Genomic DNA, 23,624 nt, shown 5'->3' with positions numbered 1-23,624 from the left:
TATTTAAATTGATAGATGCACCGATTGTTCTGGGCCGATACCAATACCGATGTTTAAAATAGGAATTTGGCTGATAGCCGATACCAATGTTTTTGTTTATTTAGTTTTTGTTGTTAATTATTCCTTTTTTTGTGCCAGGTAAACAAAGACTCTTCATTATAAAACAATAACTGAGCTGTTTTAAGGTCATTCAGCATTTCATTACACCATCTTTGAAAGCACAAATTCAATCATACAAATTTATGATACAATGTTTAATATAATCTTCTTTCACATGAAAAATAATCTTTTTTAAATAAATAACTGCTTCAAAAGCCTTTTAGCTGCTATACAACTACCTACTCAATGAAAAGAAGGTTTCAGTACTTACATATCACCTGGGACTGGCTTGCGGTAAGGGAGACGGACTGCTGCACGGACTGCACGGCATGGAGGATTATTTTTAAGAAATCTTGTAAGCCATTGTTTTACTGCTTAATTTTTCGTTGAACATAACATTCTTGGTGCTGATCTTTCTCAGAGACAGTTTCACTTTGCCAGTGGCTTCTTGTCTGAGACCGACCGCAAATAACCAACACAACATTTTGTTGCTTGATATAAACAGATAATCATCAACACGCACCATAGATACACATCAGATGCAGATAAACATCGGCCACTGCCATTGGCGAATGTCATCTTATTTGCAGATAGGCCGATGGCGATGTTCGCCCGATAAATTGGTGCATCCCTAATATTGAGGATTTTTTTTTTGGAGGATTATCATTATATTTATTTTTTTTTAAATATGATGACCAACATTCTAAGCTCCATTTGAAAACATCAGTAGAAGCTTTGAATGTAAAAAACAGATTGCCCTCTAGTCTCAGTAAACAGACACAGAAGCATGCAGTCAAACCTGTGTTTAATCAAACAACTGAGTTTCGATTGACTTTCCATGGGGATGATGAAGCATGTGCTCTTAGTCCACATCCGAGGTGATGTCACTGCACTGCTTTGTTTACCAACTACCAGCCCGTGGCAAATTGTTTTTCAGGCACTGTGCGTGTGAGTTGCTGTTGTCGGTGCACCATGATGACTCTCTGTGGTTGTTGACATTAAGTATTAGACCTTATTATGGTGTTCCAGTCAGATGAGGAAGTAGTGTAAAGCTGCTAATGGGTTTGGCACATCTGTGGCTTGATGTGGTTTTGTACTGACTTTCAGAGGACCAAAAAAAATTTTCTTTTCAAATGTGTTAATCTCCCTTCTCTGCTGTGTAATCTTCCTCCCTCTCCTGTCCTTGCAGTCTTATCTACCCTTCAGTCATTTCCCTCCCTGTCTTTTCTCGTTAGTCTTCTATCACTCATCTCAGACAAACAAACTACTCCTCCTTTCTTTCCATCGTCTCTTTTATGACAAGTGTAAATATCGCCTTACCTACTTTTCTCCTGTCGACTAAATCAGTCGTGGTTAGTCATGTTTTTGTGTGGTAGACAATGTGTATTCTATTGTGCGGGTATACATGTGTGGTTTTATGTGGGGCGAGGAGACGCTCATTGATCAGAAGAACAAACACCATTATCGACTGAATTAAACACAATGGATTTCCTATTCTAGCCCCTTAGTCCTGTCCTGTTCTCTGCTCTCTCCTTACTTACATTACTTGTGGGTTGTCTGTGTATGTACTTTGTTTGTGGGTGTCAAATTCAGTAAGGTGTTGGGCCGCCATGAGGCACCAGAACAGCTTCAAAGCTCCTTGGCATGGATTCAACAAGTCTCCAAGCTCTACTGAAGAGATCAAACACCATTATTCTGAAAGATATTCCCCTCATTTGGTGTTTTAATGGTGGTGGTGGAGAGCACTGTCTAAAGGCTCCTATACTTTATTGTAAAGTGGTGCTTACGATCTTGCATCGGACGGCCAGTGTATATTGTGGACGGGGTTTGTTCCAGCCATCTCATTGTCATGTCTCAGAATGCGATATAAGACCCCCATTTTAAATTGACAACTAAAGATTTAATGACATTTCTCTCAGGATTAGGGATTTTGCCTAGTCAAGTCAATTTAATTTATATAGCCTAATATCACAAATTTGCCTCAAGGGGCTTTACAATCTGTACAGTAAGCTCAAGAGCAACAGAGCGTTCCTAAGTATTTAAAACAACTAATCTTTTCAACAGGGTGCCCCGTGATTGTTAGAGGTTGACATAAGTCTGGTCTGTAATGGTTAGGCTACTGGATATGACCATTTCTTTCTCCTCTCTCTCTCCCTCTCATCTATGTCCAGTGCTCAGACTGTGGAGCCGGTTGCCCATCTCCATGGTAACAGGGTGATTTTCAAAGGGAACCGTAGCGGCTTTACCCAGCTGAATGCTCACAGGTCCCCCGTCTGATCTTGTAGCCACCGCATCAGCCTGTCTGAGGGGGGGGAAAGGTGTCTTCTAAAATTAGACTCCTGTGCAATTTGCCAAATGTGCCGACTTTGTCTTAAATACTGTTTGTTCTAAATCTCGTAATTAAGCTTTCTCCTTCGTCAAAGTATTTCAAACACCAGAGCTACACAGGAGAGACGTGTTGGAACGGCACCCTATCGCTTAGATCTCAGTGCTGAAGAGACGCCGCTGTTTCCTGTTCCTCCTCTCACACATATTTAAATTAAGTCCTCTGAATGATGCACAAAGAGAGTTGTGCATAGTGTCAGTAAAGAAAAGTGTGTGTTTGACAGTTAACAGACCTCAATGGGACTCCTGTCTTCCACTTCAAAGTGCATGAACAAAACAAAGTAAATACTTGCAATGTAAAAGTTTTGTTGTACCATGTAAAATCCGGAGAGTAGCCTTGAGTCAGATTCTCATCTTTAATGTGTGCAGGCGTGCATGTGTATGCATCACGTGCACGTGTCTTTGTGTGTGTTTGAACTCTCCACCCAGCTGTTTGTGCTCCCTTTGAAGCGTATCCCCAGCCTGTTTAATTAGGCGGTTGAATATTCATATGTGATTATATATATAGGCCAACGCCCTGATCCGGTGCTGGTTGCTATTAGCATTCACAACAGTTAGGACACGTTTAAATTACTACTACACACACACACACACTCATACTAACATGCATAACAAGCTAATTTGTGTGTGAAACCATCAAGGTGGGTGTAATGGTGTGAAAGGAAGGGCTCAAAAGAGAGATGGGGTGGAGGAATGTTTGAAAGGTAAATGTGTGTGTGAGGGCGGGTGTGGATCAGTAGGATGGACAAAGTCATGGGGAAAGAGAGAGGGAGATAAAGCCTTGATTTTGAAGCCGCTCTTCCCCCTCAGCCAGTTTTATAGGTTTCTAATCTGGGTCTGAATGAGGAAGGAGTCTGCTGCAGCTCTCTGCCTGATTCTCTGCTGCTATTAATAGACAGATGTCTGAACTAGTGCCGGTCAAGTTCATTTTTAAAGGGTATTTAAATGTATTAATATAGTAAGAGTAAGAGGTTATTTTCATGTGGACTAATAATCCACCGTCGTTGGTATTTCCTCAACTGTTCTCAACATGGCTGCTGGGTCACAAAATTTCTCATTTTACAGCTAAACAGTACACTGAAAGATTTTTCTGAAGACATTTTATGCAAGAAATAGGCATTACAGTAGCAGAATATTGATTCATATTTGATCAGCACTGCCTAGTTTGACCGTTTGTTTTGAGTTCGCAAGTGATTGACAGCTGCTCAGAGACGGCAGGCTCCAGCTCGGCTCTGATTGGTTGTTTTCCTCCGGTCTGTGAATTCTTGCAGATGCCATTAGGAGCACTGGAGGACACAGAGGCACATGATTTTGTTCATATTACCTGTCTCATGCACTACTATCAGGATATAGCAACTTTTTTATAAAAATAACTTTTTTTAATCATATTTGCTCCAATTCTACCCACTGCTGCTTTAATTATTATAATACTTATCTGCATCCTGAATGAATATTTTTAAGTTACGTGTACATGAGGTCATGTGCATGTAAGTGTACATGTCAGCAGTGAGTCAGTATGGGTCATCCTTTGTGTATTTATTTTTGGCCTGCAGCTGGTCCTTCCTCTTTGGGCCGGTGTGTGTGAAAGAGGACATTGGTGTGGGCATGCACGTGCATCTATGCTGTTTTCTCAGCCGTTGCAGGATTGCCACATACTTGGTCACTGAGGATGTTCTGGTCACCCGTGACCCACATGTCTGTTCCTCAGACACAGTCCTCTGGCTGGGTTCATTTCTACGGTCTACAGTGCTCGCTATGATTGAGGCAACTGTCCGTTTTAGGTATGAAAATTACTTCCATGACTTGTGTTGTCAAAATACACTACTGTGAACCTTAATGAAAAATAATGTTTGTTTTTCTTCTCTTTACTCGGAGAGGTCAGTAGATTGTTTTCAAAGGGAAATTGCTCATTCTGAGAGAGAGGGAGAAAGAAGGTCGACAGACTCAGACAGGGCACGCTCCCTGCCACTCCCTGCTTAGTCCATATCATTTGTGTGGTTCTGATGAATTATGGATGAGGCTATAGATCGCTGAGCTCAGCTCTGTTCCACTGACCCACTTAGAACACACATGCACGCACACAATTCAAATCTGATCACAACCTCCAGGGAAATATCGTCATATTTTGTCTCCGCTAATAACCAGAACCAATCCTCTCATTCTCATGTGTGTCAGCCAGTAGGAATCTTTCATTTTTTCACTGTTTGCATCCCATCAGAAAGGCTCACTTTCCCACTGGCAAATTACCTCTAGACCACTGAGACAAAATTGGCATTATGTTTGTTTTGTCCAGGCAAATAATGCAGTTGATTGAAAACGTTCCGTCTGAAATTATGTAGTATCACAAAAAGGCTTTTTCTGCATAGACACACCTTTTTCATGTCTTTTTCTAATCTCTTCTCACGATCTCCTGTCTTGAAACATGATATAACCACTAGGGCTATACCCCCTTTATCGCCCTCATTCTTGATCTTCCTCCCTGTTCTCAGTACCTGTGTGCCTTGATGTGACGGCCACATCAGGTCTGAATTATCTTACATAAAGGGCTGCAATGAATGTCTGTCAGTAGGAGGAGAGATAATGAAAGAATGCAATAAAAGGAGGGTTATTGACAGGAAACATGTCAGGAAATGTGCAGTCAAAGACAGGCCAGCAACAGAGTAAATTGTCCATACAGAGGATGACACACATTGTGTAGCATATTTTGTGCTATAGCTCCCCCTCATGGATTAAGGCTGTAGTTGTTTGTGATATTCATTTATTGTAACGTTCTGTTTTTCTATTTTAATTGTGTGATAAGGGTCTTATGGACTGTTACAATTTAATATAATTGTAAGTAGATGTGTTTACCTTCTGTGTTCAGTTTGGCGGATACGGTGCATCAGACATGGAGATGAATGAGGAAATCACTCAGCTTTCACACAAAGTAGAGCAGAGTTTGATCCGGTCTCAACTCTGATCTTGATTGATGATTGTGAGCTCAGTTTTGGAATTTAGCTGAGACAGTCCATTACATTGTTATATAATCTGAACGGGCAAACAGAGAATGCCCTCCAAGATTTTCATTAGATAATAGCTGTCAAGCGCTGATGAGAACTTCCTATTAGCGAAATGACAACCTCATTTATCTGTCCCCCTGTTATGAAATCTACTGCTTCCTAGTGGCCTAATTCACACAGTGAAGTCTCGCTAAAACTTCCCAAACAGTACCCAGGCCCCCGGCCATGCAATAAGTCTGTTTCAAAGTGGGGTCAACGTGGGGCCATGAGTGGTATGGGGTTTGGGTGGAGGGAACAAGAAAACTGAGAAGGGGCCAGACTAAATAATCTTTCAGGGCCAAAAAGCTGGGACTGTTTGTTCTAGATTCTCCATCTTCCTGCTCATGAATAGGCTGGCAGTCTGTTTGGTTCTGCATACTGTTGCCCCATGGTACTCTGGGTATTGTACAGCATCCAGCCAGACAAACTTGCACATTTTGGGCCAGTGCCCTTTTTGTTTCTGTGTTGCATAACCAGGATGGGCTGAGTATAAACAGAAGCAGCTCCAACAAATACCAACCACCACCAACCAATGGAGGACAAACATTGTTTCTGCCCACGTACCCACTCCGTTTCCCTTCACGTACACACACACCGCTTTGCTGTACATACACACTTTGTCTCATCTTATGTACCCACACTGTCTCTTACACATATTGCACTGTCACCTGCACATACATATACTGGGAAAAAAAGATAAACACTCGAGGTTATAACCCAACCAATACTGGATTTTTTAGGCTGATGCGAAATGACTATCGTTTTTTTTTAACATTAGTAAACAGACAAAGGATCCCTTAGTTTTTTTATTTAAAAATCTGTGACCATGATATGTACTGAGCAGGATATAAATAACCCCTAAATTACCCCAGACCTTACTTATTGGCCAATATATATGCCAAAACAGATACATATATCTGCAATAAGCTGATATTAGCTTATATAAAAAGGCCCACCTATTTATTGGTCTGGCTATACTGGTAGTACACTGGCATGCATATACATGTGTTTTCCAGTGTCTTCTCCCTACACTTTCATAATACTCGCATCCGCGAGGGTCACAAGTGCCTGCACGGCCAAAGTGACGTCACACCATCAGACACTTCGCGGGGGTTGCGTGCGTCAGGTTTTTGCCTCTCCGTGTACATCCAAATTTTTCTAACTACGCAAACACGGATGGGCGGTGAAAATGGAGAACTTTGAGGAGCTTTGAGAATGCTGGTTTGCTGCGAGGAGAAATAGGGATGCACCGATACTGATACTGGATAGTATACAGTATAGGGCCAATACTGACTCAAATGGCTGGATCGGATATCGGTGACAATGCGGCCGATCTATTCAATTCAGTTCTACGTTTATATACTATATTTATATACATTATATACTGTCATTTTAATTCCTGTTTAAGTTTTGACCAATTTCTTGCTGCTTAAAAAAGATTTATACTTGAATTGTAATTCCTGATAATTTTTAAGATTTTTTACCATGTTGCTGGTGTACGATTTATTATTTTAATGATAAAGAAGAATTAAATAAATTTATATCTATGTATTTATTTGTCACATTTTGTTTGACAAAGATAAGAAAGCAATGTTTAAGTCAAGCCTGATGTTGCCTTAAAACACTGATCCCAGTCACTTACACACAGTGAGGCATACAGCTTATCAATTAAACACTAGTATCAGATCAGTGCTCGGTATCAGGACTGAGAAAGTGGGATCAGTGCATACCTCAGGAGAAATACACACGGAGTATAAAAGATTCAAACGTTTCCTCGACACGATTCCACGTCAGCTCATGTCCATGCGACCGTCCTTGCTGAAAGTATAACCGAGACTTAACCCAACAGATGTGCTTCATTCACTGTCAAAGTTTCAAACATTATACTGTAACTTAGCAAACCGTCATACTGTACAACGCTGACCTGTAACAGCTGAACTTGCCAATTTTCATGTTACCTTCTAGACACAAACTATTTATTTAGTTGAAACTAAGTAGTGATCACAGTTATCTAGACAGGGAATGAGACAGAACACTTAATTGTTTAGGTTGTTGTTGTTATTAAAGTTTATTTGTTTGTTTTCCTTCCTGCCTGGCTCTTGTAGATGCCAATATTGGAGTTGGCTACTAAGATGTTTCACGCTCTCTGACCTCGCCAGTCATAATGGCCCCTGTGTATAAAGTGCCCAGTGGTTTATGTAACTGCTAATAGGGCCATTGGTTATACTGGAGCTTAGACTAGGGAGGACTGGGTTGGACAGGGGGCTTCTTTTTATGGGGAAGGTATTGTTCAGCGAGGCCCGAGCCCCGAGTCATGGTTGTCTCCTCTCTCAGGCTTGAATTACCCCCAGTCCGTGCAGACAAAGCTCTCGCTCTTCTGCCTTTACGTAACCTCTCACACCCCCAAACCACGCCACACCATAACCTATCACAATTTACGACATCACATGGAGGGGACTGTGGTGTTGGCACAGTTAAACAATGGTTTGGTTATTCTACACTTAGATGATGCATAATTATTGGGAAAATAAATCCTTATAACTTCATGTAGTCCCAATTGCAATAGCTCTCTAATTGAATTCCAGTTTTCTGTTTTACTCTCACTCTCTATATGGCTCTCTGTTTATCACACTCACTCAATTCACCCTTTCTCCAATCCCAGTCCAGTTACATCAGAGCCAGTCTCTTCCCTTTGTCTCCTGGATTCTTCCAGAACTTGTTGGCTGTGTAGCGCCTACCTGGCCTCAGTTCAGCACCAGGCTCTGTCTTCCGAATGACAACGAGTATTATGCATTATAAGAATCTTGTTGCCTCCATCTGCTGGCTGAGGAAATATCTCCACACACAAGTTGTTCTGTATGCCTTCATGTGTGAGCTCATCAGAGCATTGTCCATTCACAATGTACAGTACCTCTGTTTCCAAACCAGCCTGCGTGTAAAACATCAGATTTTTGTTTCACTGTAATAGTTTGATACAAAAAAGTGTCAGCACTTCGTGTCAAAGCACTAATATTTTACTAAGGTGGAGCAGCTATGGGTGAATCTCATCACTACTTGCTACATTTTAGTAGCTAATAATGAAAATAAACATTAGAAAGTTTAAATCCGCAATAAATGACTCACAAATTGCTCACATTAGCATCCTAAATACAGTGCCAAACACTCTCTAAAACAGTGGCTCTCAAAGTGGGGTCTGGGGACCCCCAGGGGTCGTTGAGGGGGTTCGAGGGGGTCCCCCGCAAAAAGGGGAATAATTCATTTTCACTATAATTCCATCCATAAGTAACATAATGACATAATGTATGACTATTTTGGTCATAGGTTTAATACATTTCTGTAATAAAACATCTAAAAGCAAAAATCCTGTCAGATAGGGGACCCTGCGACAAAATCTTATCAAATGGGTAGTCATGGTCTAATTTGTGTCAGTTTAGGGATCCTTGATGTGAAAAAATTTGAGAACCACTGCTCTAAAATATATAATTATTGTCTGTCTCCCCAAAATTGATTTTCAACAGTAACACCAGTATTTGTCTTTTTTTGCGTGTAGAGCCCAGCCAACACATGAACTAGACATGCATAGAAATTATTACAAACACTTTGGTTTAGATCTGTCAATCTTCATTTTACATAACAATGATGAAGCTTTGCAACTTGCTGCATCATTGTCATCTACTTAGGTCCTTTATTTGTTTGTCTCAGTAGTGTAAGAAAATGTTCACATGTAACATAATAAAACAAAATTATTCTGAATGTATTCCAAAATAAAAATGCAGGCTAACAAGGCCATATAACTGCAATTTATTAAGACAGTGGGTGAGTATATTGACATTCTTTGTCTTGTGCCCTTTATTTATGTCGTATAGAAAAATGAAGTTAATGAGATTTAAACATTTCCAATACATTTATTAAAACAAATTAAATTTGCCAAACGTGTTACAGTAACATTGTTTTAATGCAATACTGAGTTACTGGTGCATTCAGTGTTACCATTCATTGCAATAGGATCTTAGGCTAAAGTGGTAGTGCTAGGTGTGTCATATAACTAGATAAGCATTCCTGCTCTGGATTGGCGACATACATCACCAGTTCAGCAGGTCGTGTCCCCTTAACACATGCGTAAAATGCATGTGTGCGTGTGAGAGAGAGAAAGAAAAAGGGGTTATTGTAATGTGATGTATTCATCAAATTGGGTCATTGTTTTGTCTGCGAGGCACATCTGTCTCAAATCTATTAACTGAGACGCCATAAAAGGATCTCACCAGCATTTTCTTTCTTTTTTACTGAACTCATTTCCACAAATATCCTCACACACTCGCACATAAAGATTAATTTATTGTAAATGCTATAAATGAACTTAATTGCCGGTGCAATTTAACTCTAATTCACATGATCTGGGACCTGGACACAACTCCGATCCCAGATGTGTCTCTGTAGAAAATGTCTACATTCAACTCTATTGTTAAGTGGAGAATAGAACAGAAAACATGACATCTAGTGAATGATATGCACAGTCTTTGGGCAGTCAGCAATAAGATGCATAATTACTACGACTCTCCCTACAAATTGGACATATTTGAGTTGAAAATGCAATTTCTAATTTAATTCTAATAACACATTGAAGAGATTATTTATTAATAACTCTCTTACTATTTTAGTTATTATGTAGCTAACATTTATTTCTGTCAATGTGAATAGTTCATAGGGAAGGTCACAGCTGTTCTTTCTGTCCCCTAATTTTGAGCAGCTAACGTGGCTCTGATGAGGTAAAACAGCCCTTGAGGCCAACATCTCCATTTTTATTTTGTTTTCAAGCATCAGTCACTTGTCAGGGCATGAGTATACCACCCCCCCCCCCCCCCCCCCCCCCCCCCAACTACCCCCCGCTGTGAATTTGTCATTGCGGAGCCGCTCTGCTATTTGAGGTATGCTATTAAGTCATGCTACCAGAGAGTGTGTAAAGATGTCCTGAGTCACCCTGAATGCTAGAGTATTCCTGGACTGACGAGAGCTGCTGGGGGCCACATAGCCTCCATAGGAGACGTCAGACCTCAGCCTGGAATGACACAGAGAGCATGGGTTAAGAATGAGTGTAATACATTCATGTCTGAAAGGAACCTGTTAGCGGGAAGTTCCAGTGTGTTAGTTTCCCCTAAGTGACTAATGATTAACCAAGAAGCCATCTGTAAGAAAAATACCGTACGACGATGTACATTTTTATTAGTTTTATTAGTTTTACTGTATGATGTACATTTACTTATGGTCCCAGTCCAGGAACAAGTTGCACCAGCTGTTCTTAAGATCAAACTTAGCCTTTTTAGTGTTTACTAAGTGGCCATTTACCCATCACTAATTTAAAAAGGGTTACAATACCACAGAAACTTATTCTTACATAGAGGTTAGTTGTTTCTAAATATTTACTTTACAAACTGCCAGATCTAATCAGCTAAATGAACTAGCTTGCTAGGTTAATTGACAGAGCTACTGCTAACATTAGCTTGCTAATATTGTCAACATATCTGACTTGACACTTTGTTTAAATTCTGTTTAATGTGAGTGAATAATGTTTAATTTAAATACTGTTTGGCCCCTAAAACTGTTCTTTTGGGCAGTTATGTTAAAGCTAATCTCTATAAACAGATTCTGCATTCACATGCAGAATCTGTGGGCAACTCGACAAGATTTTGGTGCCGGTAGTGTTCTGGTTTCTGTTTGTAGTCCAAGTCATAATGACCAATCACGTTCGAGCAGGTTTTGGTTGAAGGCAGGTAAACGGAGAGCAAAAGAGGCGGAACGCATCGGCCGAAATGCAATCTCGGAACCCACCAGCTATCGTCTGACTGTGATTTAGCTTCTTATTGGTTTAAAATTAGCTTGTAAACTGGCTACTTGTGAAAAAATCCAGTCGTAGACGTCGTCTCTCAACTCAAACTCCAGAGTGGCATCTCAAGTTGCTCATCGAACTGTGATTGTGTTAAAGCTTGTGATGCTACACTGACTTTCTGTTTACATAGTTGATTGCTTTTGATTATACAATGCTACAGATGTTTTCTATCAACCAACTTACATATTACTAATGTCTTAACTAGCTAAGATATTTAGTTCAATTTCAATGGTGGAACCTGATTTAGTAAATCGCTAGTTTGACACTAGCCAGTACCCACTAAGATCTCAGGAAGGACTTAACGAATAGCTGGTGCAACCTAATTCGGGTGCGTATGTATGAGGCCGCATACTTAAATGAAGTTAGAAAGAGAGTGAAAAAAACGATATATATTTATATATGTGTGAATGGAAAGTGTTCAAAGTGAAGGGAAATAAAGAGAATGTAGCTTCCATGATATTCAGTTTTGGAATAACTGAATTTATTTTGTCGCATTGATGTAATACTGGGGTCAAACCGACATGTCACACACTTGAACCGCCATCTGAGCAAGTTGGGGTTATCCTTATATAAGCAGCCTTTTCCCTAAATCCTACCCTCTCTTTCTCGATGCCTTAACTCCTCCCGCTCTCTCATTAAAGCCTGTATTCATGCTCTCCTCACCACCTCCCTCCCGTCGGCTTCTGCACAGAAGTCTTTAGTAGCCCTTGTCCTGCCTTACCCCCTACGCTCCCTGCTTTGCTTTTTCTCCCTAATTGGTTTGTACATTTTTGGAAGTGACAAACAGCACGATTTTATCATGGAGAACAATGTGCTGAAGCTCATAAAATGGTATTTTGTGGGAGTATTTGGATATGAATTTGCATGTGTTTTAATGAAGTGAAGGTGTGACCGACATCAGACTGTTAACCACTGGATTTTGAATGAAAATATTCATTGGATTTTTGTTGACGTTCGTACATTATCTGTACGAATGAGATAAATCGACAGTGACGTGGTGCTTGTGAGCTGTTTCCTGTAAACATAATTAAACTAAGAATTCTAATAAAAGCGATCACCATGCTGTTGCTGAATTTGTAAGAATATTACCAAAGCAGTGTTGAAGCACTTCTCGTCAGTGGATAAGTGACGCAATCATAAGCTAAAGTCATGTGTGCACACATATGCACAGTTTTGAATAGCAGCTTTGTAATCATCATATGACCGTGTAATCTGTGTAATCTGTTTTTTTTTCTTGGGTGCAAGTTTTTTTCTCCACACTGTTCACTCCTTTGTATCTGTGTATTTCATGTTATACAACATATGTGACAAAAACATGCCACTTTAAGCACAGCTCTGTGGGTTATTGGTCAGCAGACAGATTTGGTTTAGCCCTGTTTGGCAGTGGAAAGTGATTTATTACAGCGTGATCACTCCGGAATCTGATTGGCTGCGACAATCAAACTGTGTGATAATTGAAAGGCGGGAGTGGAGGATTTTTCTCCCTTTCTTTCTGTCTGAGCTAGCCACTGTTTTGGAGCTGAGCCGGCCTAGAAACTCCAACAGAAGAAAAGCCCCCCTTCCTCCGTTCACAAAGCTTTCTCACAACCCCTCTTTCCTTTGCTCCCTCTCTCGCTCCGTTTCCCTCTCAGTGACAGCTCCTGGTGGGCTCTTTTTTTCCTGTCTGCTCCCTCGCTCCCCTCACATCCGTCCTCTGGGTCTCTGCCTCTTTTTTCCTTTTTCCCTCTGTGGATTTTATCCCCGACGGACTCTTTGAACACTTAACTTCACAGTAAACTCTTCCTTCTTTTTACCTTGCCTCCATCCAAACCTGTGAGTCTTCATCCGATTAACCGCCTCAGCTCTGTCACCCCAAACCTCCATCAGACGGACCCTTTGCTCCAGAGGAGTCCTTGTTCTCCCACGAATGCACGCCGTCTGTGGGAGTCGTATTTATCGAAGCGCATATATGTGTGCTCCATAGGCTCTCTGCCGATTACTGCGGAGAGTGTGTTGGCGCTGAAGCGCGGTCATCGGCTTTGAGGAGCGGCTGCTCTGTGAACCAGCAGCACAACGCTCCCTAGACTCGGCAGCTATCAATAGTCATGGTTCATTGCTGGAGGGACCGAGCATTCTATGGATTCTGGATATTCAGTCAAGGCAACAGTAATTCCTAAGAGTCTCTCAAGTGAAGTCTTTGTCCGGTGGACTTTGAGTCAAGTGGACTTTGTTTGGGAGAAGTGTCCTGAGTGATGAGGGCTCTCCCAGGGCCGCGCTCTTCCCCTCTCCCCCGGCTGTGGTCGTCTCCCGAGGGACACACACACAGATAGGCAGACCAAACAAAGTTCCAGTCCAAGCCGTGCGCATGCGTCTCCCCGCCATGGAGGTCATCCTCAACCTGGTAACTGCTGACACCTCTCCACTTCCCACTCCCACCACCGTGAGTCTCCACCTGTAAATAATGTGTCATGGTCATCATATATGTTTTTACTACGGCTGTCAATCAATTAAAATATTTAATCGCGATTAATAACACATTTCTTATCTGTTCAAAATGTACCTTAAAAGGAGATTTAGCAAGTATTTAATACTATTATCAACATGGAGTGGGCAAATATGCTTGCTTTATGCAAATGTATGTATATATTTATAATTGGAAATCAATTAAAAACACAAAACAATGACACATATTGTCCAGAAACCCTCACAGGTACTGCATTTAGCATAAAAAATATGCTCAAATCATAACATGGCAAACTCAAGCCCAACAGGCAACAACAGCTGTCAGTGTGTCAGTGTGCTGACTTGACTATGACTTGCCCCAAACTGCATGTGATTATCATAAAGTGGGCATGTCTGTAAAGGGGAGACTCGTGGGTACCCATTGAAACCATTTTCATTCACATATCTTGAGGTCAGAGGTCAAGGGACCCCTTTGAAAATGTCCATGACAGTTTTTTCTCACCAAAATTTTGCGCAAGTTTGGAGCGTTATTTATCCTCCTTCGCGACAAGTTGGTATGACATGGTTGGTACCAATGAGATGGTTGGGTGTTACCTGTCGTGTGTCTCAGATCTTACAGTAGAAACCACAAAATCTGGTAGGAGACGACTCTCTTGGTGTGAAGAGGACATTGTCTTGAAATCATAGGAATTGAAAGTCTTTGTTATGATAGTGAGGTCCTAGAAAAGCCTTGTTTTTTTTCTCTTTCTCCCCAGACCTGCACTCTGTGTGTTTCTTTCTTTTGGATGTGAACACGAAATAGCTTTTCTCACACCCTCCGAATTCCTTAGGAAATGCACTGGCAGCCGTTGGCCATTGGGGTTTGTTGTGTCTGATTAGTAGTTTGTGTTGTGTTTAGTGCTAATTCATGGGTGAATGTGTTGAGTGAACTGCCTCTTGTCCAGCAGCATCACATAGAGTTATGTAAGGTTCCATATCTTGTGAATGGGGTTCATTGTTGCCTCATTGGATCCCCTTAAAGGAAACAAAAAGAGGATTTAAAAACAATCTATTTTTGTCAATTTCCATACCGCTTAATTTGGCACGTCTGAGTGGGAACTGAAACCATGAGGAAATGAAAAGGGGTTGGCGTAAAAAAAGGGTTAATATGTGTTAAATATGGCACAGATCTGTGACATGCACTGATGTTTTTGATAACTAAATAACTAATAAGTGCAGCTACACACTCCATGGACCCACTGTACCACCACACCCGCACACCATCAGGCACAAACTGATATATGTTTATGTTTAATAAAAGACATCACGATCACTTTGTAATGTCATGCTGTTTCTATGGCAACCACTTTGTGATTGACTGCAGGGTTAAAGATCAAACCAACTAATCAGGAGTGTGAAGTTCAGTCAGTCACAGATGATTGGCTTCGATGCCGGCTGAGCGATAAGGTCAGAGAGATACAAGTGGTATAAAGGGAGAGAAGACAGCTGTAAAATTCAAAATGACTGTTAACAGGTGGACGGATCGCAGAAATGATTCAGCCGCAGCACTGAGCGTACACCGGAAAGCTCTGATTCTTACGTCCGCCATGGATCTAAGGTCCCGGCGCTCATGGATATCGGACTCTGTAGATAAGCAAGGTTGGAGAACCAGCTCACCCAGCCTACAGCTGCTAAAACTCTGATGTGCTGTGACAAATTAGCACTGTACCTTTATCCATACTGCAGAGAATGCTGTAATAGGAGAGGTGTAGAGGAGGACAGATTTCCCAGAAAGTTACAGTATCCTGGTAGTATCACTCTTGCATCTCGGCACAAGAAACACAAGCTGACATCACAGGAATGCGAGGCATAACAACCAACAAGGTACTGCACTTTTACACTCACACTTATAGCACAAATAGCAGAAACTTGACCTTGACCTTAGAGAACATAACAGTTTTTATGTAATAGAAAGAAGGTATTTAGACCAGAATGTTTATATTCAAAACAATCACCGCTCAGCTCAATGTCATGTTTATGCTAAATACTGCATTTCAGACTATTATGTAAGTCTGAAACAGGAGGATTTTGTTTCATTCTCAAACATAGTGTTAAAATTCTTCATCTTTAAACAATAAGCAGCAGTCAAGGATGGAAATGGGGTTGAAATTCACCCTGACCTGGTTAGCGTGGGTGACAAGAAGCTTAATAATGTCTGTTATCAGAACATCTCTGTTTACCTGAACCTGAACTGACCTGACAAAACAACAAACACATTTAACAGGACTTACAGGAGTAGAAAACAGGAGGTGACATGTCTGACGCTTTGGGGTAGAAAGAAACGAGAACTGAGAAATTGCCTAAAAATATCGGAGAGTGTCTTACGACAGCATCAGTCCATTTTCTGCTCTATGACCTACATCGAGCAGGCAGGAATTTGAGGCATATGCGTGTCCTGTGTGGCTGCGAGAGATTGAGATGGGGCAGTACAAGATGTTCTTGTTGCGTGTATCTAATTATGTGTGATACATATCTAACAACGTTAGCCCGGTAATGCTTTCTAAATGCCCGCTTGTGTGAGACGGACGGCCGTAGGTCTGAGTGTTTAAGTTTCGGCCAGTCTTTTCCCAGGCCTCTGGTGGATTTGAGGTAAGTCAGGGTTGGCCTTTCACGGCTCTAACTAGCTTTACATGGATCAGAGGCTGTTGCACAACCTGGTCCACCAGCAGGCGGACCAGTTTGGGGACGAGGGTGGAGTGAGAATCGACCCCTTCCTGTGTGTGTATGCAAGAGGCCATAGAGCACGGGGACAGGTCCATGCAGACCCTTTTGTCTTTCTGACTGATAAAGTCTAATCAGAGAGGGATCAGGCAGCCCCCCAATTACAAACAGTCGCCTCCTGTGATGCAGTGCCTGTCACTTCTTGCTTCAGTGGCTCAGCACATCAACATGTTTGCCTCTGTTAACCCTGGGAAATTAGCCTAATCCTTCAGCTCACCATCTTTAATTACATGCATGATTAGTCGCAGAAAAAACTTGAGTCCATTTGGGTACGACACTGATCATACAGACAATTTGTTCAGAAACTGGAACTATTTATCTGCGTCAGAAAGCTGGGCATGAAGCATTGCATTGCTATGTGTGGCAGCAGTATGAGTATGTATGTTACCGGTCATAGAGAACATGAGCTGTCTGTTGTAAACCACCTGACTGACCAGCTGTGCGTGGTTCGCATACGTAACGGAAGAACTCTGCTGACAGAGAATTTTTTAATCTAAGAAAAGTTGTTGATTTGGTGCCAGTGTGCACCGAGGCTTTCTTATCACAGTGTTTAAAACCTCTATCTACTCTGTCTTGCAGGGAACTCCAGTCCAAAGGGTTCAGCTGACTCGTCCTTTGCCCTCTTTATCTTCTGTATATCTTTATGTCAGAGGGCACACATCTAATTATTCAGATAATGTAGTCATCAGTGAGACAAGAGCAAACTGGGAAATCTTCTCATTTACCCCCATGGAGTGCTGATATGGATGAAATGAGCATTTCATTCATGCTTGCCCTCATGAAGCTAATAATACTATTTTGTTTATAGCCGTCGAGAACAGACCAGATGCCGCTGTGAAACGTCACTGTGCCAGCCCAGCAGGCTGCTCTAGTTCTCTGATTCATTTGATCGCCTTGGCTGCCCGTCAAAGCGGATTTGATCATGATTAGACTTACTGTACTGAACAGTTGTTGGGTAAATTGGCTCAAGGGACTTCTTCTATTTAACGCTCAACATGATGCAAAACTTTCATTTATCTAAAATTACCTAAAAAAAGGGGAAATGACTTGCCAAATCTCTTGTTTCCCTGCACTGAAAGGAATGTGCCCTTAGCTAAGTGTGTGTGTGTGTGTGTGTGTGTGTGCGTGCGTGTGTCTGTGTGTATGTGTGTGTGTGTGTGTGTGTGTTGGTGGGGTTAAAGGGATGTCAGACTGGTTTTTCTTGCCCTCTACAGCTCCTCTCTATTGGCTGGCACAGACAGACAGAAAGACTGGGAGTCTCACATCAGGACTCTCAGTCTACCCTGTAGCCTCTTGTTTGACTTGATTATAGGATTTCACTTCACATATTAACCTGCAAAAATGTGTCACCCTTGCCTGAAATCATTCAACACATTATTCTCCAATATATTATAAAACAAACAACAACAAGAAACTGTCTCATTTTTGTGGTGCAGGTCTGAGATACTAATCAGGTTTTGTGTTGCTCACTCGTTTGTTTGTTGTTAAAAGTTACATAAATGAGATAAATTATGAATGACATTCCCTAGTAATGATTCCCAGTTGCACTTTATGTACCACAGAACCACCATGGATTATTATTTAGGCTTTTATGTGTAAGTAGAAGTTCACTGTTGTAGTCGGTCGAGCTAATTTGAACTATTTTATATGTTAACCCATTTGTGCCCGTAACTGAATTTTATTTTATTTTCCTTTGATGGAAGTGTTCTCGGGGCTTGCTTAAGCATAAATGTGACGACATTTTCTAAATCGGTCAAACTAAACTGAGTTTTTCTTACCATACTATATTTAGTCCTTGGGCACATGGGACTACTGTTTTTGCAAAAAAACAGTAGTCCCATGTGCCCAAAGACTAAATATAGTATGGTAAGAAAGTGGTTGTATGTCAGAAACTACAAAGAACACAATCAAGTATTTGGTATCTATGAACTAACTCATAACAAGTTCAATATAAATGATATGCACACATATGCAGTGTAAAAAAAATCATATGGAAACGTTTAATGAACACAATGTTAGCGTTTTTCCTCATTTTTCAAAAATCCAGTCTTTAACCGGACTTCTTTAAAAAGTGGGATTTTTCATGTGATCTAAAACTGTATAAGTTGTACTGTCCAAAGTATGTCCATACCAAATTCCAAGACTTTTGACCAATCTGAACAAATGTTGTGGCATTTTTACTTTTATCCTACTAAATAATATAGTCTTTGGGCACAAATGGGTTAATCTCCATAAGTGGTATGTTATAAACTGACATATTTTGTATGAAAAATCTTAATTTGAAAAAGTAAGTAATAACTAGGCTACAGCTGTCAAATACATTTAGTGAAGTAAAAAGTAAAACACTGAATTCTGATGGAGTAGAAGTACCAAGTAGTATGAAACAGTTACAGTTTCTTATATGGCTAGTTATTTCCCAGTTATATTATACCTGTTCTTCTTTGAGACCATGAAAGCTAGAATATAATGTTTTTAAAAATGTTTGAATGGTACAGTTGGTGTCATTTATAAATATTACAGGTAACATAACAGGTATGTTATGCTTGTATAGAAATGTTATTATATAGAATAATTCCAATAAAATTCAGATGGGAGGCCGGTACAGTAAATACCTCTGGCCAACCAGCCAAGAGTTGATCATCTGAATTCAAAAGAGAAGTATGAAAACCAGCAGACAGTGTAGCTCACTGAAGCCCAACTTCACAATATTCTGAGCTACTACTCAGTAAATGTATTATTCTAATACTGTAATGGTGACAGACATAAGCCTAGCAGTTGTAGCCTAGTAATACTGGTTACTAAGTGTTGCAGTAGTATTCGTTTGTCCGTAAATGTCAGTGAATCTATTACAGTAAAATGAGGATCTATTTCTGCTGGTGTGGTGAGGATGATTGACGGCTGCGTGCCCTGCAGCTCCGAGGATGATGTCATCGCTCAGCTGTGTTGGGAGGGAGTGGGCGGGGCTTCCTGCTCTGTCCTCAGTAGAGTTTCAGGTGCGCTTCAACTTTCACAACAAGCCGGCGAGTTGGAGCGACAGCAGCAGTGTCCGGCGGAGCTTCAAGGAACCGGCGCGGCTTTTAGCTGTTTTTAACTTTAACAAAGAGTTCAGGGCAGATGAAAATACGCAGCTCGCCTCCACTTTGTAGAAAATGCACTGGGAACAAGTTCTCCGTTTGAACAATGGAAAGGTGAGCTGCTTTTTGCGAGTTGAGGTCGCTTCTGATGACAGAAAAGGAGTTATCAAAAAGAGCCAGTTTGGGGTAATTTCTCTATACTTAAAGTCATTTGGCAGATCTTTGATGTGGAGTTTTGGTTTTCCTCCCGGATGTGGTTTTGTGTTGACTAGTGGTGCCTGTCATCAGTTAGTCATGCTGTTTGGCATGCAGGTGAGCCTCAGGTGCTGTGTTTTACCTGTTATTTGTTTATTTGTTTTGCACAATTTAAGACTATACAACATAACCAAAAAAAATAATTCATTAATAATATACAGTGCAGGAAGAGGAAAAAAAATCCATTGGGCTTATTTGAAGCCTCCACCTAGTGACACGATTAATATAAAGAAATAATAAGACTACATAATAGTGATAAACAATTAGGACAAGATATATATAATAACAACAATAACAATACAGTAAATATATAAAAAAAATATATAAGTGAGTGTGTGTGTTGCGTGGAAGTTTATGGTTTGTGAGGAGGATATTGATTTAAATATCTATAATGACTTCTGGGCAATCGTATGGTAGTGGTGATGATCGCCAGCCTATACAGAGGAGGCTGAGTGATGTGTGAGTAGTGGTGGATACCCCTCTGCTCTGACTCTTCCCACTGGCTTTGTTTTTCTGGGTGGCTTCTGAGCCTCCACGGTGTGCGTTGTCAGGTACAGCTGTTTATTTTGTGTGCATGCTCAGGGATGAGAAGAATATTTTTGATCACAATCCCTCCCTGAAGCACCTATTAGCTCCAGCAGTATCACAGTGTTCTTCCCCTGAGGCGTTTGAGGAAATGAGTCACATCAAGCTGCCTGTGATTTCAGGTGCTGCTAGGTTCCTCATTTTCTCAGGTAGAGCTGATCTAGTTTTAGGAAAATACAGGATAAACCCCAATTTAGATCATTTATTTATTTGCATTTATTTTACACGAATGCTTTGTGGCCTGTTGACAAAATCAGGTCAGTGTCTGAACAACACAGACAAATATTCTTAATCTCTGAAACTATTGTGAGCAAAAAACTAATATCCTGTCAGTCTTGTCCTATATCGTCGCTCCCTGAACAAACAGAAATAGAGATTAGGTTGATACTCTTTTCATTCTGTTTTTGCCTGTTTAACAAAAGAAAAAGAGACTTGCTGTAGATTCACACTTTGAATTATTGAGTTTTTCTATCAATCATTTTTTCTTCCGCTTTCTTTTCTTTGTAAACGAATGAAATAATATCTTGCATCTTCCTCTTCAGAGAAACTGACTGCAGGTTGCCTTTTCAACTGCCTCAATTTGCTCTTTCCTGGCGACTGGCAGCAGAAATGCAGAAGCCTCTGTTTTCTATGTGCGTCAGCAAAATGACTAAGAAGCCACAATATGCAACTCACACTTTTTCTTCCCTGTTATTCCCTCGCTTTTATTTTCCTCTTTACTCCCTCCTTTCCTCCTCTGACCCTTTACCTACTCCAATCTCCCTATCTTCTTCTCCCGTCTCCTCGCTCTCAGATCGACCGGTTGGAGGTGAGCGGGCTGGGCCAAACACCCTTGGCTGTTTCATGCGGAGCGGACGGTTCATTCCTGGGTGAGGATAGCACCCCGGACCCTCAGCGCACAAAGCAGGCAATTGCCCAGCTGCAGCAGAAAATCCTCAAGCTTACAGAGCAGATTAAGATCGAGCAGACAGCCAGGGATGACAACGTCGCAGAGTACCTCAAACTGGCCAACAATGCTGATAAACAGCAAAGCACACGCATCAAACAGGTAAAATTAGTTGTTGCACTCTATGAAACTATTAATACATGTATCTTTATTTCCAGAAGATTAATTGTCACACAAGCCTGTTAAGAATATAAGACAATCAGTGCATTAACACTAAACCTGTTTGTTCACTGTGTTTGTCCCCAGGGGTAGGGAGGGAACTCCCTAAATATATTGAAGTGTAATGTTTATTCCCCTCACTAATCAAAACCTGTTCTGTGGCTATCAGGTTTTTGAGAAGAAGAACCAGAAGTCTGCACAGACCATCCAGCAGCTGCAAAGGAAACTGGAGCACTACCACCGGAAGCTGCGGGAAGTGGAGCACAACGGCATCCCACGCCAACCCAAGGATGTTCTGCGGGACATGCAGCAGGGCCTGAAGGATGTCGGAGCCAAAGTCACGGGCTTCAGCGAAGGCGTGGTGGACAGCGTGAAGGGAGGCCTCTCCAGCTTCTCCCAGGCCACCCACTCCGCTGCCGGGGCCGTCGTCTCCAAACCCCGGGAGATTGCGTCGCTGATTCGCCACAAATTCGGCAGCGCTGACAACATCCCTTCGCTTAAAGACTCTCTGGACGACCCCTCGGTGGAAGAAGGCGTGACGGGGGCTGGCGGACGTTCCCTGGGCAGCGCCGGGCATCACCTCCAGCCCAGTCCCAAGTACGGTAGCGAGGACGACTGCTCTAGTGCTACGTCGGGTTCGGCTGGGGCCAACAGCACCACAGGGGCCCCCGGAGGTCCCCCGAGTTCCAAAGGCAACACACTGGAGAGGAGCCAGAGCTCCAGTCTGGACATGCTGCTACAGGAGATGCAGGACCTGAGGGAGGGCCAGGCGAGGCTAGAGGAGAACCTCGATGGGTTGAAGAGCCACTATCAGAGAGACTACACTGTTGTTATGCAAGCACTGCAGGAGGAACGCTTCAGGTACAGAGTGAAAAGAAACCATACGAGAGTGGCATGCATTCCTAACACACTTCCTGTTTAGCGCAAGAAATCCCCTAAAATTCCAACTAACAGTGTGTAATCAGGAAGAACTATTCTCCTTGGAAACATACTCCTGAATACAATACTGATCATTCATATTGCTACGCTGCTGCTGCTGACGCATCATCATGGGCAATCCTCGCCCTTCTGGAGAGCTCTTTTATCAAAGCTAGCACACTGCAGATAAAAACAAAACCTTGACCTGGACCTCCTTTACATAAACATGTGAAACCTGCATAAAGGTGCTGCTCTTGTACTCGGCCTCGAGGCGTATGTGCCATTGTCACATGCAATATGCAGATTTTGAGTGTCAGTCTTATTATTTTCTGTGTCCCCCATAAGCAGTACCATTACAATAACTAACTCTGTTGCTTTAGCAAGTTGCTTCAGCATTTAGACTGAAATGTATATTAAAATGTTACTAGCTTCATGTTGTTTTGAGACAGCAGTTCACAAAAGGGACAGACACACCTGCACAGTGTCCTCTAAATACAAAGATCCTTGGGGTTATTTCAGCCCTCGTCCCAGCTTCGCATATCTCGCCTTAGACTCAGACGTCTCTGTGCAGCTTTTGTTTTGGTTCGTCTGTGGGCAGTTGGCCGTAAAATAACACACTCACATTCCTCCAGAACGTTCTGACAAGAGGGCACAAAGATTAAGAGGGCAGGACAATGGAAAAAGGAGGGGAGATATAGAGAGCAGCTTACATAGTAAAAGAAACACAAGCATTTTTCTCCCTAAAATGTCCATGTGGATCCAGAGCAGTCTGTGTTTGTCCTCTAAGACCAAAATAATACAGAACAAAATGACCACTAAGGAGCTCTTTTCAGCCTATCCCCTGGGAATAATCATTCATATACCCGTCATGTTGCTAAATAGCTCCTCTGGGAATGAATCCATCACTTGCATAACCAAGAAATGCCTAAAATGGGACTTTTTAAACTATCATTTTCAATTTTTGATGAATGTAGAGCGAAAACAATTAACCGATCAACAGAAAACTAATCAGCAACAATTTTGATAATTGATTAATTAAGTAATTTTCGAAGCAAAAGTGCAAGAAATTCGCTGGTGTT

General features: G+C 41.5%; 1 protein-coding gene across 11 annotated transcripts in view; it reads left to right on the top strand.

Annotated features, from left to right (window-relative positions):
* Positions 1 to 23,624, top strand: part of tmcc1a (transmembrane and coiled-coil domain family 1a) — a 48,183-nt gene that overhangs the window by 19,865 nt on the left and 4,694 nt on the right. For 8 of the 11 annotated variants that reach the window (XM_074643921.1, XM_074643916.1, XM_074643920.1 and 5 more), the window contains 2 exons: positions 21,316 to 21,570; positions 21,797 to 22,488. In XM_074643921.1, coding sequence (XP_074500022.1) covers positions 21,316 to 21,570; positions 21,797 to 22,488 — 947 coding nt within the window. Of the gene's footprint in view, positions 1 to 12,779; positions 13,826 to 15,173; positions 15,487 to 15,573; positions 15,712 to 19,224; positions 19,797 to 21,315; positions 21,571 to 21,796; positions 22,489 to 23,624 lie in introns of those variants that run through there. The other 3 variants (XM_074643926.1, XM_074643923.1, XM_074643924.1) reach the window with 3 other exon arrangements.

Source organism: Sebastes fasciatus, chromosome 8 (assembly GCF_043250625.1).
Source record: "Sebastes fasciatus isolate fSebFas1 chromosome 8, fSebFas1.pri, whole genome shotgun sequence".
In the NCBI taxonomy this organism is placed as follows: domain Eukaryota; kingdom Metazoa; phylum Chordata; class Actinopteri; order Perciformes; family Sebastidae; genus Sebastes; species Sebastes fasciatus.
Note: the sequence above shows the minus strand (reverse complement) of the source record. Positions and strands in the feature narration are given on the sequence as shown.